Raw genomic sequence first — 14,528 nt, 5'->3', positions numbered from 1 at the left:
CCCTTTGACCTGTGGCGACGCCCCCAGGCTAGCTGGCCACGGAGGGTCCCTCTTCAGGGTCCACCTGACAGCTTCCCTGTGCGTCTGATTGTCCACTGCACCAGCCTTCCTGCAAGGGAGCACGCAGACCTGCTGGCCCTCCGTGGGGCAGCTGTGCAGGGGCGCAGCAGGCATCAGGGATGCCATGGCGTCCAGCTGACCCCCTCACGGTCATCTAGGCCTGAGCAGTGGGCTCTCAGGTGGGCTGACCCCCTCAGGGCGGCCTCTGTAGCGTGAGGCTTCACCCCTTCGCCCAGCAGCCGGCCAGGTCACCCCCAGTGCGTCCCCGTCCACACCTGCACGGGGTGCTTTCCAGGTTGTGTCCTCACCCAGACATCCCCAGGGGCTCTCCCTCTCCACAGAGGCCCTGTGGCCACTCTGGACTCAGGCCCAAGGACACCTGTGTGCTCATGGGTGGCTCAGGGGACTCTATAGGTGTGACGGTGGGACCTGAGAGGGCAGGGGCCCAGTGCAGTCAGGGGCTCCACCAAGAGGGAGGGTCAGTGTGAGGGGCGTGGGCACGAGGGTGGCATCAGCGGCAAGAGGGAGGTGGGAGACCTGCACTGCTGGCTCTGAGGACACAGGAAAGGCCAGGCCTGGGCAGCCCCAGAATGGACTGCACCCTGGAGCCTCTGGAAGGGGCTGGTCACCCAGTCCCTGGATTTAGCCCAGAGAGACTCTGCCCGGGGCTGGCGGAGAGCCGAGGCCTGGTGCTCAGGGCCACCAGCAGGAGCGCGAAGACAAAGCCCTCTCCCTCACCTGGCTCACGGCCCCCACACCCTCCCCCAGACCCCGCTCCCCGCGGCTGCCCCGAGGGTCCCCAGATCCTGGGCTCCTCACAGCTGCGAAGCCCGTCTGCTGAATATGGCCGTCACTGGGCCCAGAGCCAGGACCTGGGGGTCTGGAGGCCGCTGCTCAGCACCACAGCAGTGGAGGGCGCCCGGGGTGCGGGCGGCTTCCTACTGTCACCAGGAGGCACGGACTCCACACAACTGTCCTCCAGACTCAGCCCTGAGGGAAGAACTGCCGGGACAGCGCCGTCCTCACCCCCAAGGAGCTGGGCAGTCCACCGCCTCAGCCTCTCAGGGGCAGCGCAGGAGGGAGCTGCTGTCCCCTCACTTGCTGACCAAGGGCTCTCACTGCCTGCCTCGTCCTCCTACGTCAAAATCCTGGTTCCCGTCCCTGGTATGATGTGGTACACAGAATGTTAAAAATGTCACATCACGTGTCACCATGGACAGCAAGAGGACCTGGCGACCAAGTCACCATGCACAGCAAGAGGACCTGGCGACCAAGTCACCATGCACAGCACAAGGGCCACACGAGTTTGGGATGTCTCTGCAGCTATTTTTGGCCACAGAGCAAGTCCCATGGGGACCCTGGTCTCCCAACACTGGGCAGCTGGCTCACAGTGGACTTGCCCGTTGAGGAGCTGGCTCTTCGTCTAAGCCCTGAGAAGGTGAGGCCCCTGCTCCAAGGCCAGGCTGACACAGGCAGGGGCCACTGCCCCGCGGGCTTTGCTGCACCCGGCCGAGGGTCTCACTGCGACCAACACATGGAAAGTCGTCGTCCTGCCTCTCCACCAGAGCCCCACACTGTGCCAGCTGCCTCTCACCCACAGGTGGACCTGGCAGCTGCCCACCTCGGGGAGTGGGGACTGGACGTCCACTCATGGCTCGTTCCGGAGAAGAGAGGTTTATCCTGGTCGGGGTTCTGGAGGTGCCATTGATGTCACATCTGGTGACAACCTTCTTGCTGGCAGTCCCGGGGGGCTCAGGGGAAGACAGGCAGCGGGTCTCAGTCCTGGTGATGGTACCCAGCCCTAATCACCTCCATAGACAGCAGGTCTCAGTCCTGGTGATGGTACCCAGCCCTAATCACCTCCATAGACAGCAGGTCTCAGTCCTGGTGATGGTACCCAGCCCTAATCACCTCCATAGACAGCAGGTCTCAGTCCTGGTGATGGTACCCAGCCCTAATCACCTGGACAGGCAGCAGGTCTCAGTCCTGGTGATGGTACCCAGCCCTAATCACCTCCATAGACAGCAGGTCTCAGTCCTGGTGATGGTACCCAGCCCTAATCACCTCCATAGACAGCAGGTCTCAGTCCTGGTGATGGTACCCAGCCCTAATCACCTCCATAGACAGCAGGTCTCAGTCCTGGTGATGGTACCCAGCCCTAATCACCTCCATAGACAGCAGGTCTCAGTCCTGGTGATGGTACCCAGCCCTAATCACCTGGACAGGCAGCAGGTCTCAGTCCTGGTGATGGTACCCAGCCCTAACCACCTCCATAGACAGCAGGTCTCAGTCCTGGTGATGGTACCCAGCCCTAATCACCTCCATAGACAGCAGGTCTCAGTCCTGGTGATGGTACCCAGCCCTAATCACCTCCATAGACAGCAGGTCTCAGTCCTGGTGATGGTACCCAGCCCTAATCACCTCCATAGACAGCAGGTCTCAGTCCTGGTGATGGTACCCAGCCCTAATCACCTGGACAGGCAGCAGGTCTCAGTCCTGGTGATGGTACCCAGCCCTAACCACCTCCATAGACAGCAGGTCTCAGTCCTGGTGATGGTACCCAGCCCTAATCACCTGGACAGGCAGCGGGTCTCAGTCCTGGTGATGGTACCCAGCCCTAATCACCTGGACAGGCAGCGGGTCTCAGTCCTGGTGATGGTACCCAGCCCTAGTCACCTGGACAGACCCCGCTGAACGCCACAGGTGGGTGAGGCTGCACCTTCTGGGTGCCTCACAATGGGGACGGGACTCTGACCCAAGTCCCAGGTGGGTGAGGGCGTCCCGGCCACAGCAGAGATGGTGTTTGTCCGTCCCTTGCTCGGGCCGTGGGCTGCCTCCCCCTGAGGCCGACGCACGTCCTCCCGTGGAGTGGGCTGCAGTTCCCGGCGAGCTCCCTGTGACCTCTGCCTCCCCGAGGTGAGGGACGGTGAGCAGAGCCCCTCGATGACACCTGGAGCAGGCTACAGAGGCCTGCCTCCCGTCGGGGCCCGGCCTCCAGAGTCCTGGGAACCATTCTCTCACCAGGGCCCTGCTGTGTGGCGTCCCCACACCCACATGGCGGGGCCTAGCGGACAGAGAGGTGGCTGTGGCTCAGTGGTCATCGGAGGCCCCACGTTCAGTCCCCAGGACTGAGGGAAAAACCAGCAGCTGTGTTCCCTGCGAGCCCTGGGACAGGGGCCCGAGGTCCAGTGCGAGCAGGGACATGTCCCGGGAAGGCTCCGGGGAGCGTCACTGCCCGCCTCTCTCAGTCTGCCAGCCCCTAGGGCCCCCGCTCGTCCGGCCTGCTCACGGCCTCCTTCCATGTCCACGGGCCCCAATTCCCCTGCCTTTCTCCCACAGACGGTCTCCCCGCGAGACTTTAACTGAATCACATCTGCAAAGACCTTGTTCCAAACAAGGGCCATCACGAGTTCAGGGGACATGCCACTCGGGGGCACCCACACCAGGGGACTCCATGCTAGGCCTGAGGGATCAGAGTAGGCGTGGGCCTTCCCAGAACCAGGTGACAGCCTGGGAGGGGTCTTCTGCCGGGTCCCCAGACCCAGCTTCAGCCTCAGCATGGCATGGGGTGGGCTGGGGGTCCTTTCCCTGGCCCCTCGGTCCTCCTCTTGCCCAGCCCCCAAGGGGCCTAGGAGACAGGCCCCAGGAGCAGCCCTGGGGACGGGACGGGGACAGGGAAGGGCGGTGCGTGGAGCGCCAGCTCACCCCCCTCCTTGCAGGCCGCAGACTACGAGCTGAACAGAGCCTTCATGCTGACGGTGATGGTGTCCAACCAGGCGGCCCTGGCCAGCGGGATCCAGATGTCCTTCCAGTCCACGGCAGGGGTGACCATCTCGGTCACTGACATCAACGAGGCGCCCTACTTCCCGTCCAACCACAAGCTCATCCGCCTAGAGGAGGGCGTGCCGGCGGGCACCGCGCTCACCACCTTCTCCGCCGTGGACCCTGACCGCTTCATGCAGCAAGCCGTGAGGTGGGTCTGCAGCAGCCGCTCCCTCCCTCGGGCTCCCTGTTTTCTACCTTAAGTCCCCAAACCCAGGAGGCGGGGGCTCAGGGAGCCCTGACCACACGGGGCCACAGCAGTCCTGGGACCCCTGACGCCCACAGGCTCAGAGCACCAGGCTCCTCCAGCAGGACACTGGCCCAGGCAGGGGAGGTCTGGACAGTTGGGCCCAATCCTGGCTTCGTCCCCAGTAGCTGTGTGACTGGGCGCCACTTACTCTGTCCTTCAGTGTCCCCACCTGGGGAGGAAGAGAGGGCCTGCCTCCTGGGGTCCTGAGGGGCCAGGCCGCCCACCATAGCAGGAGCACTGTGCCTGAGCTGCCCCCGTCCACCTGCTGCGGGTGGCCAGGCGCTCACAGCCCCCAGGCAACCCCCGGGGACACACGGGACGCAGGCTGGCGCAGGGCCCACCCCTGGGAGCCCCACCGGCCCCCCTCAGCTCCCCACGGCCCCTGCAGGTACTCCAAGCTCTCGGACCCCGCCAACTGGCTGCACATTAACGCCTCCAACGGTCAGATCACCACGGCCGCCGTCCTGGACCGCGAGTCCCTCTACATCAGAAACAACGTCTATGAAGCCACCTTCCTGGCTGCCGACAACGGTGAGCCCCTCCAGGAGGCCATGCTGCGGGAGGGAGGACGCTGCTCAGGGCCCGGGGCCAGGGGGCTGGGACCAGGCAGGAGGCCCGTCTGCGGCCTCGCCCCCGTCAGGCCCCCAGGCCCTGCCCCATCTTTCCACCTGCTGTTGCCTCCCGCGTCCCTCCCACAGGCTGGCCCTTGGTCACTCGGGCACCGGGAGTCAGGATCAAGGAGTCGGCTGTGTGGCCGTCCCCGCCCGTCCCTGCTTAGCCCCCCACCCCGCGAGCCATTGCTCAGCCTCCCACCTTGAACCTTCCAAAGTTCAGCCAGAAGTGAGCCCAGGAAGGAGGGCGGCCAGGACCCCAGACTGGCCATGGAGCAGAGGACCCCAGGGTCTGGACAGGAGGGGCACCTGGAGCTGGGGTTTCCGAGAGCCACAGCCAGGCCTCCAGGTGCTGGGCTTGTAGCCAGAGGCCTCCCAGGCCCCACAGCACCTCCACAGCCAGGTGGGTGCTCCTGGGGCCAGTCCCTGCAGAGACGGAAGGGGTAGGAGTGGACGTCCTGGAGCCCGATCCGTCCAGGGCAGCTGCTCCTGATGGGAAGAGAACTGCACTCTCTGTGCCTCAGTTTCCCCTCTGTGAAATGGGGGAGCTACCAACTCCAAGAGTCAGATAAGTAGTCACCCACCGCACGGGACAGGCAGGCCAGCGAGTGACGGCCAGCTCTGCTCTTCCTGCTGCCGCTCTCCTGGTCCCTGACCACCCGGGGGCCGCTGCTCAGCAGTGGGCAAACCAGACCAGAGCCCCTGGCAGAGCAGCGTCCTGAGAGTCAGCCGGCCAGGGCCAGGTGCCGTGCAGGACCACAGCGCCCTCAGCCCAGGCGGGTGTGACCAGCCTCCTGTCCTCACCGCGCCCAGCACGGGGTCCTCCAGCCCCCGCCACACATTCCAACAAACCAGCTGTGGGCAGGGCAGGGCAGGCACCCCAGCCTTCTGAGACTCTAGGGGGACCACCCCCCTCGGAAGGGCACTCACCTGCCACATCCAGCTGAGGGAACGGAACCTTCTCCATGGACAGTGGCAGCCCAGGTGACACTGGGGCTCCGATTCCTTCATTAAAATAAAGCAAAATGGAAGTTGGGGGCTACCCAGCCATCTCCACCCCAGCAGGCAACTAAAGTCACCAGGTAGTTTCACACAGAGAAGCACAACAAGGAAACAGGGCGGGGACGTGGCCAGCGGCTCCTCTGGATGAGGACCTGCCCTGGGACCAAGACCTGTGTGACCAGAGGGAGAACCCAGGAGAAGAGGCAGTGGGAGAGGAGTGTCCCAAAGTCAGGAAAAGGACATGCAAAGGCCCAGAGGCAGGACCTGTGGACGTGCTGGTGGTTCTGAGAACACTGAGCAGCCAAAACTTAACACCAAGAGTAGTGGACCCAAAGCCGGCCATAGCAAGCCAGAGTCAGTGACTGCCCTGCCGGCCACCCAACCCTGGGCTCAGGAGTCCACAAAGCTCCTCTACAGCCTGTGACGAGCACCCAGCCGGGTGGGGGACTCTCCCAAGTCCTCACCTACCACAGCTTGAGCTCTGAGGCTTCGGTCAGAGAGGAGGGGGCACAACCTGGGGACAGGATGTGGGGGCTAGCAGGGGGAGGCCGGGCAGCAGGCTGGAGCAGGAACTCTGCCGTGAACAGACTCCTTCTGCGCCTCTCCTGGGGACGTGTCCAGAGGCCCGCACTGCACTGCCGGACTTCCCCGCCTTGACCTCTGTAGTAGGTGCTTGGCCGAAAGCTAAAGCTGTGGTGGGGACCGGGAGTGGCCACCTGGAGGCAGATCAGGGTGAGGATGCTGCAGCCTCCGCGTCTGAGGAGCGCACGGCCTCTCTGTCCCGGATCCTGGCCTGCACGTGCCCGTCAGCCCCTCCAGCCTGGGCCGCGGCCGGGCTGGACTCTGGGCTCACAGAGCACCCCTGCCACTCCAAGGCCAGAGGAAAGAGAGGCCTCTGTGGAGTCCACCTCCACCCAGAGCTCATCTGAGCAGCCTCCAGGTCCTTCCCAGGGACAGTTAGTGCCCTTCTGCACTGTGGCCAGGTGTCGGAGCCCTGCTGACAGGCAGGAAACGCAGGAGGGCCAGCAACAGCTGGACAGGGTCAGAGGGCAGGCCTCGGGCACCTTGCAGAGCCCTGGGAGCCCCAGAAGGAAGCAGGGTCCCCAGGGCACGGCTGAGCTAATGGGCACTCCTGTGGCTGGTCAGGGGAGGGTGTGCGGGAGAGCGGGAGAGCCTGTGTGCAGTGCCCGGGGGCCTGGGTGTGGCTGCAGGCCTGTGTGGCCCTGGCTTCCCGGAAGTGGCGGGGTGTGGTGCGGCTGGGGGGGCTGCGGCTGGGCTGGGGCTGGGGCTGGGCTGCGTCTGACTGAGGGCCTGCGTCTCTGGTGTGCTGTGGGCGGCTGCCTGTGCACTGTCCTGGTGGGGCCTGATCTCAGGTGGCCGTGGTCCTGGAGGCCTGGCCTGGCCCCCCGTGGTCACCACGCCTGTCCTTCAGGGATCCCCCCGGCCAGCGGCACTGGGACTCTGCAGATCTACCTCATCGACATCAACGACAACGCGCCCGAGCTGCTGCCCAAGGAGGCGCAGATCTGCGAGAAGCCAGGCCTCAACGCCATCAACATCACCGCTGCTGACGCCGACGTGGACCCCAACGTCGGCCCCTACGTCTTCGAGCTGCCCTTCGTCCCCACCACAGTGCGGAAGAACTGGACCATCACCCGCCTCAACGGTGAGCCCGGGGGCCAGCACCGTGGGAGAACCAGAGCCTGGGGTACAGGCCCCAGGGACCACCTGCCCCCGAGAGCGAGCAGCGCAGGTGGGGGGTCCTCCTGGAGGACACTGCTGCTCTTGCCCTGCACACAGCGCCCGGGCAAGGCTGCCTGCTCCACCCCGTGAGGCCCCAGCAGTGTCCTTGCACCGGCCACTCCCTGTGCCCATGTCAGTTGGTCAGACCTGGCTGCCGAGTCTCCCTGGGACCCCTCCCCAGAAGTGGGCTGGTGCAGCCTGGGCCCAGGGCCTGCTCCCCGTCCCTCACCAACCCAGAATACTATTGCTTTTAAAAGCATTTTGTTTATTTCACCACCTCTCCTGACTGCCAGGGGAAATCTTTTCAAATTCGCGTTGCTGTTGTTCTGTGCGTGGTCTGTTCAATGCCTTTGCCTGCTTCTCTCTGGGTAGGTTTTTTCCTGATTGATTTGATAAAACTCTTTACATATTCAGGAAATCGTCTTCATCCTCCACGCTTCAAGAGACTTTTCCTTGCATTGCCAAAGCCTTTAACGTAATGGTGTGGCGTAGTGTGTGTGTGTGTGTGTGTGTGTGTGTGCACGTGCACATGTCCTTGCTGACCGAATGGATATCTGAGGTTTCCACACCACAGCCTGGGTGTCCCCTCAGAAGGGCTGCTGGACAGGGGCCTGGCCATGTGCTGGACGTCTCCCATTGCTCTGTGCCAGGTGACTACGCCCAGCTGAGCCTGCGCATCCTGTACCTGGAGGCCGGGATGTACGACGTCCCTATCACTGTCACCGACTCCGGGAACCCTCCCCTGTCCAACACGTCCACCATCAAGGTCAAGGTGTGCCCGTGTGATGAGAACGGCGACTGCACCACTGTGGGCGCCGTGGCGGCAGCCGGGCTGGGCACAGGCGCCATCGTCGCCATCCTCATCTGCATCGTCCTCCTGCTGAGTGAGTGCAGCCGCCCACCAGGGGCCTCGTGGGCGGAGGCGAGTCCAGGGCCGCACCCCTCACTCCGCCTCCTCCCACCTGAGCTGGGACTGGGGGGAATTGGGACCTCCTGTTCCTGTCAGGGCCGGTGCAGGTCGGGCCTGATCCAGCAGCTCAGGGGACCTAGCTGCTCTCCAGCACCCACTCTGCCTCCCAGAGCCCCTGCACCTGAGACTGCTCCCCACTATGAGGAACACCCTCACCTACCCACACCCAGAGAATGGGCTCACACAAGGTACAGCTAAAAAAGCGGGACTCTAGTGACAATCTTGCAAGATCAGGTGCCTGGAGGTTAGGCACTCCAGAGCAGCTCTCCGGAGCGCAAGGCCCTGTCCCCGGGTGGTCATGGCTGAGTATATGTGGCGCACAGTCTTCCTGCTCACCTGGGTGCTCCGTCCCCTGTGGGCTACTTACAGAGGTGCCCATGGTCGCCCACGTCCCTCAGCCCTCTGTGGCTGACCCCCTCACAGCTCCCACTTCCTTACCTAAGTCACTGCTTCGACACGGAGGGTCTCTCAGTTGGTCAGGCCGACCCGCCCACCTCCTGCGTCAAGGACTGCTCAGGGGATGGCTTTGGATCTGCCACGTCCACGTCCCCTCCGGCCGCCTTCTTCCTTCCGATTTACACTTCGGCCACTGCATCCTGAACGGGGCGCGCCACCTTCTGTTTCTCCCACTGCTGCCCCGGTGCCCGTGGGCAGCTCCCATGAATGCTGGGAGTTGTCAATGGTCCATCCAGAGTCTCAGGGCTCTGATTGGATGGGCTCAGGTCACATGCCCACACTGGAACCAATCATCAACCAGGGAACAGAGTGGGTGCTGGCTGCACCCAGGTCACGTGGTCCAAGAGTCCTGCGTTTTCTGCTGTCCAGGTGGCCCCACACAGGACTGAGATTGTGAGGAAGGGGAGGGTATGTAGGAAGGCCCCCGGTGGCCCCTGCTCCCACCCTGGTCCACCACAGCCCAGGGACCGTGGTAGAGGGCAGGGAGGACTGAGCAGGGGTCTTTCCCCCTGTCCATGTCACATCCCGGTCAGAGGGTCTCCGCATGCTGGAACGTCCAGGAGCCAGGCATCAGGTCCCACCCTGGCCTCCTGCCCCCAGGCACCAAAGAGAGTCACATCCAAGGATGTCCCACCTCTGAGGCCTCTGCCATTTTTCCAATCTGTTGACCTCCCTGGACTCCGGTTTTGTTGCAGGGCTTAGGTTGACTGCCCTTGTCAGGGTGATGCACTTGGTCCTGTGGGAGCTGCCCACAGAGGGACACAGCTGGGTGGGGGCACCTGTTCCTCTGAAGAGCTGGCCAAGGAGTGGCCCCACTGCCCAGAGCACCCATGTGGACAGTGGAGAGTGAGGCCCAACTCACCCAGGAGCCCGGCCTCAGGGAGGCTGCCTGGCTGCTTCTCCAGGCTGCTGCCCTGGGCCAGCGTCTGCCAGCTCAGGGCAGGGCACCTGGGGGCCTCTGCCTCCTCTTCCCACAGCCCTCCATCTGGCCCCCTGGGTGGACACACCCCAGGCCCTGGCTGCAGAGGAGCTGCCTCTGAGCGGGCCTGGTCTCCTGTCCCTGCTCAGCGGGCGCGGCTCCGGTTCCAGGACAGGATCCACCACTCACACAGTGGGGTCCACCCTCGCTCTCTAGTTTCCTGTCACCACAATGTGGGCCTGTCGGGGACCCCTGGCCACCACTCCGCCCTCTGCCACCTCAGGAAACACTGTCCTTCCCTCTGAGCTGACACAGCTTCAGAGCCCGACTGTCACAGGCTCAGCAGCCACACCAAGGAATCAGCTTGCCTGTCCGCAGGTCCAGGGGTCCCTGCACCCACCTCACTGTCCCCTGGACAGTGTGGCCATTGCCCATCACTTCTGGGTCTCAGTCTCCCATCTGTGGAAAAGTCAGGTGTCAGGAGCTGCAGGGGGCGGAGGAGTGACCACGTGTGCCTGAGGACATGGGCAGTGCAGCCCTGCCAGAGCCCACACCCATCAGACCCCGCCCGCCACAACCCGGACACAGATACCGAGCGCAGGGGACAGGCGCGGCAGGCTCTTCCCAAGGGTCTGGAGATGCACAGGAGTGTAGTGAGGGGCGCGGGGCCTGGCGCAGACCCCAGAAGGCAGAGGGGAGGCCAATGTGGGTGGGGAGAGAGATGTCCACAGTGTGGGTTTGTGCCTGAACCACCGAGCAGCACCCCAATTCCTTTGGGTGGTGGGAGAGCCCCCAGCCTGCTCCCCTAGTTACCCCTTGGTGCTGGGTGAGGCTGTGTCAGAGTGACTCCCTGGGGCCCCTGGAGATGGCAAGGGGGCAGCCCACACTCTTCTCCCTGCCAGGTTGGCAGGGCCCTCTGGGCCCCGCCCTCCCCGTCCCCTCCCTCACTGATTCCTGCCCAGACCCTCAGTGCCCACAAACCCTCCCTTTCACCTCCTTTTCCAACTTCACACTTTTCCTATGCAGAAGAGGGGTGGTCAGAGGACCTGTGGGTGGGCCCCTCAGCTCTGCCCCGTACCCCTGGGGGGCAAGGTGTGTGCGAGGCTGGGCCTCCTGTGGGCTGCAGGTGGAAGGGAAGGAAGTACAGCCAGCCCTCTGCATCCACGCCTCTGCACCCATGGGCCCCACTAACTGCAGATCAAAAATGTTCAGGAAAACCCCAGTCAGGGTCAGGCTGAGCCCATGTGGCCGTGCTCTCCCACCATCATCCCCAAGGGGCACAGTGTAACGGCTACCCACCGGGCATTCACACCGTGCCAGGCTTCATGCCATCTGGAGCAGGTTGGCAATGCCCAGAAGGGCTGATGGGCTCTGGGCAGACACTCCACCACTTCACAGAGGGATGAGCATTGTGGTTTGGATGGTCACAGGGTGGGGTCCCCGGAGCTAGCGCTTGAACACACTAACGGGCACAGGAGGTCCAACTCGCATGTGCACACTGCACCTGGGAGACACACCCGAACACTAGCGTGCACCATGGCCTGTGCAACCCAACACGCCTCCACACAGGGGCACGTGCGTGTGTACTCGTGTAGACATGCATGGAACACGCACACGCCAGATCACACGGTGCTCACGAGCTCCACATGCAGATGACACCCTCACACACCGGACACACGCTTGTGCATGTGGAGGGTGAGCACACGGGCTGGTGCCTCTGCACACCACATGCCGTGTGCGCCTCCTGCGCACAGCCGCACCCTGCTCACAGCGCTGCGCTCCCACAGCCATGGTCCTGCTGTTTGTGGTGTGGATGAAGCGGCGGGAGAAGGAGCGACACACCAAGCAGCTGCTCATCGACCCCGAGGACGACGTGCGGGACAACATCCTCAAGTACGACGAGGAGGGCGGAGGCGAGGAGGACCAGGTCAGAGCGCCAGCCGCCGGCACCTCCACTGGTGCCTCAGGCAGCAGCAGGGGACTCTCAGCTCACCTCCCTGGTGCCTCCCCCAGGCCTCTCTGGCCCTGGGCTGAGCTGTGCAGCCTGCACCTACCTGGTCCTCCCCTGTCATCCTCCTCTTCCCTCCAGCCGCCAACCCCAGCCCAGTGCTGCCCTGAGCCCTACAGAAGAGGGCACCAGGGTCCCTGCTGGACACACCAATGCCCACCTGCTCAACAGTCCCAGAGAGGCAGCTGTGGGACCAGGGACGGTAGATGGCACAGAGAGGCCTGGTGGGAAGGGGAGGCCCAGCGCCTCCCTGCAGAGAGGACCGGGCAGAGCAGAGTGTGCTTGGTTGTTGAATAGCAGGAGAAACGGTCACTCTAGTGGAGCACCAGGCCAGAGAAGGCAGAGGGCACAGCCCCCACACTGCCCGGAGGTCAGCCAGGACTTGGGAAATGGCGCAGAGGTGGCCACGGTAGGAGGAGGCCAGGGAGGTACTGGGGTTGGGAACAGGACAGCTGACGTGCACTCGGCAGGTGGAAGAGCAAGACAAAGGTGCACTCAGGGACTCTCTGGTGCCCACCTGGTGGCCTCCTGAGTGCTCTTGGCCTCCATCCCCAGGACTATGACCTCAGCCAGCTGCAGCAGCCGGAAGCCCTGGAGCACGTGCTGAGCAAGGCCCCTGGAGTGCGGCGGGTGGACGAGCGGCCGGTGGGCGCTGAGCCCCAGTACCCAGCCAGGCCTGTGGTACCTCACCCAGGTGACATCGGGGACTTCATCAACGAGGTGGGTGCCCTGTCAGCGAGATATCTGAGCATGGTGTGTCCTCTAAAAGTAAAGCCTCATGAATGCACACCAACAGATGCCCTTGGTGAGAAGGTGGGTTCAGGGCCAGGCATTGCCCACCAGAGGCGTGGCCTCAGCGTCCTTCTCAGAGAAGGACTAAGGTCCACCCTGCTGGAGGGTGAAGTCTCTGTGCTCAGTGCACAGCGGGCACCAACAGGAAGTTGGCTGCTGTGGTGGTGACAGCGGTGGCAGCCGTGAGCCATTCTGAGGCGGGACCGAGGCACATCTCCCTCGTCTGCAGGAAAGGTCTTCCCGGCTTCCACAGGAGCCCCGGTGCCCTGGCATGTGGGACCTGCTGGGTCTTGGACTCTGCCCAGGCCCTGCCCTGGGGGCACCATGGGGGGAACTGCCTAGTCATGCGCAAACTCTGATGTCACCTGAACTGCAGGCGGGGAGCCGGGATGTGCCTCGTTAGCCGCTGGAGTCCACTTGTAGACTGAATTAGTTTCCTGTCTCCGTGGATTTCCCCTCAAACAGGCTCAGAGACAGGACTTGAAGCCAAGTGGCTCACCTGGGGGCTGATCCCGGGGAGCCCGGGAGGGGGAGGAGCCAGTCGGCTGCCTGGCCAGCCAGAGACGGCCCCTGGGTTGCCTCCCACAGAGACCTCGCTGGCAGAGAACACATCCCGCGGGTGGGGGAGCTGGGCGCAGGTGCACCCCAGAGTTGCTGCTCCGGGGCCTCCTGGCTGGCCGTGCCGCAGGCCTGGCCGTGGAGGTGGTGGGCAAGCGCCGAAGGAGACGGCTGGTTCCAGGGGCACCGCCACGCAGCCCCGTTTCACTCACTGCACCCACTTGAACACCGCCAGCCTCGGACCGCTGCCCGGGTCCTCCCCCTGGAGGCCCTGAGCAGGCCTGGAGAGGAGCAGCCCCGGCAGGGCCCAGGGTAGTGACGGGGCTGAGCACAGGGGCCACCCGAGCCCACCTCAGTCTCTCTCGTGGGCACAGCTGGCACCTGAGTGCACCAGCCAGCTCTCACCTGCACCCAGCAGGCTTCCCCAGATCCTCCCCCTTGGTGCTCTCAGGTAGACCCAGGGGCGGGCTCCCTGAGCTCCTCCTGTGTGCAAGGCCCAGAGCCTCACAGGCCCTCGCTCTGACCTGCCCCTAACCCGTCTCTGGCCCAGGGCCTGCGCGCGGCTGACAATGACCCCACGGCTCCGCCCTACGACTCCCTGCTGGTCTTCGACTACGAGGGCAGCGGCTCCACCGCGGGCTCCGTCAGCTCCCTGGGCTCGTCCAGCTCGGGGGACCAAGACTACGACTACCTGAACGACTGGGGGCCCCGCTTCAAGAAGCTGGCCGACATGTACGGGGGCGGCGAGGAGGACTAGCTGCCCGCCACCCAGGGCCAAGAGGCAGGCGGACCCGGAGAGGACTGAGCCCAGGCAGCCACCGGCTCCCCGCAGGGACAGCAGCTCTGCTGTGGAGGTCCCGCCCCGCCCTCCCCAGGTGGAGCTGTCCAGCATGACCTGTCCCTGTCCTGGCCAGGCCTGCTGCCCTCTCAGTCGCCACCTACCACAAGGGAGAGCCAGAGGCACCGTCCTGACTTGAATCCCCAGAACAGAAGCACTGTTTCAAAAACGAAAGTGCCTTTGGTACACGCGTCGGATCCCCAACTCAGGAGTGACTGGAAGCAAGCAGACAGCCCCGCCCGGCCCCGCCCGGCCCCCGCCCTGTCCCCGCCAGCCGGCGGAAGGCCCCCAGGAAGGCACGGACAGCGTCCTTCTTCTTTCTTTGTTGTTTTTCTCTCTCTTTTTTTTTTTTTTTTTTTTTTGCTGTTGTTGTTCGTTTGGGTTTTGGTTCTGTTGGGTTCTGTTGGGTTCTGTGCGTCTCTTACTAAGAAACAGAAGGCGTGTGTGACTCTTGGAAAAGTAGCTTGGGCCCAGGTCCTCACAGCCTTCGTGTCCATGG

At 64.0% G+C, this 14,528-nt stretch overlaps 1 protein-coding gene across 1 annotated transcript in view; it reads left to right on the top strand.

Moving 5' to 3' along the window:
- CDH4 (cadherin 4) overlaps nucleotides 1-14,307 on the top strand; it is a 423,409-nt gene extending 409,102 nt beyond the window's left edge. The window contains exons 10-16 of the mRNA XM_081289717.1: nucleotides 3,780-4,033; nucleotides 4,521-4,663; nucleotides 7,178-7,411; nucleotides 8,139-8,372; nucleotides 11,621-11,760; nucleotides 12,397-12,561; nucleotides 13,742-14,307. Of these exons, the coding sequence (XP_081145843.1) occupies nucleotides 3,780-4,033; nucleotides 4,521-4,663; nucleotides 7,178-7,411; nucleotides 8,139-8,372; nucleotides 11,621-11,760; nucleotides 12,397-12,561; nucleotides 13,742-13,948 (1,377 nt within the window). The 3' untranslated portion in view covers nucleotides 13,949-14,307. The remainder of the gene's footprint in view (nucleotides 1-3,779; nucleotides 4,034-4,520; nucleotides 4,664-7,177; nucleotides 7,412-8,138; nucleotides 8,373-11,620; nucleotides 11,761-12,396; nucleotides 12,562-13,741) is intronic.
- Nucleotides 14,308-14,528: the final 221 nt, after the last annotated feature.

Source organism: Spermophilus citellus, assembly GCF_964194105.1.
Source record: "Spermophilus citellus genome assembly, chromosome: 4".
Taxonomy (NCBI): domain Eukaryota; kingdom Metazoa; phylum Chordata; class Mammalia; order Rodentia; family Sciuridae; genus Spermophilus; species Spermophilus citellus.
This window is presented reverse-complemented; position numbering and strand designations above follow the sequence as displayed.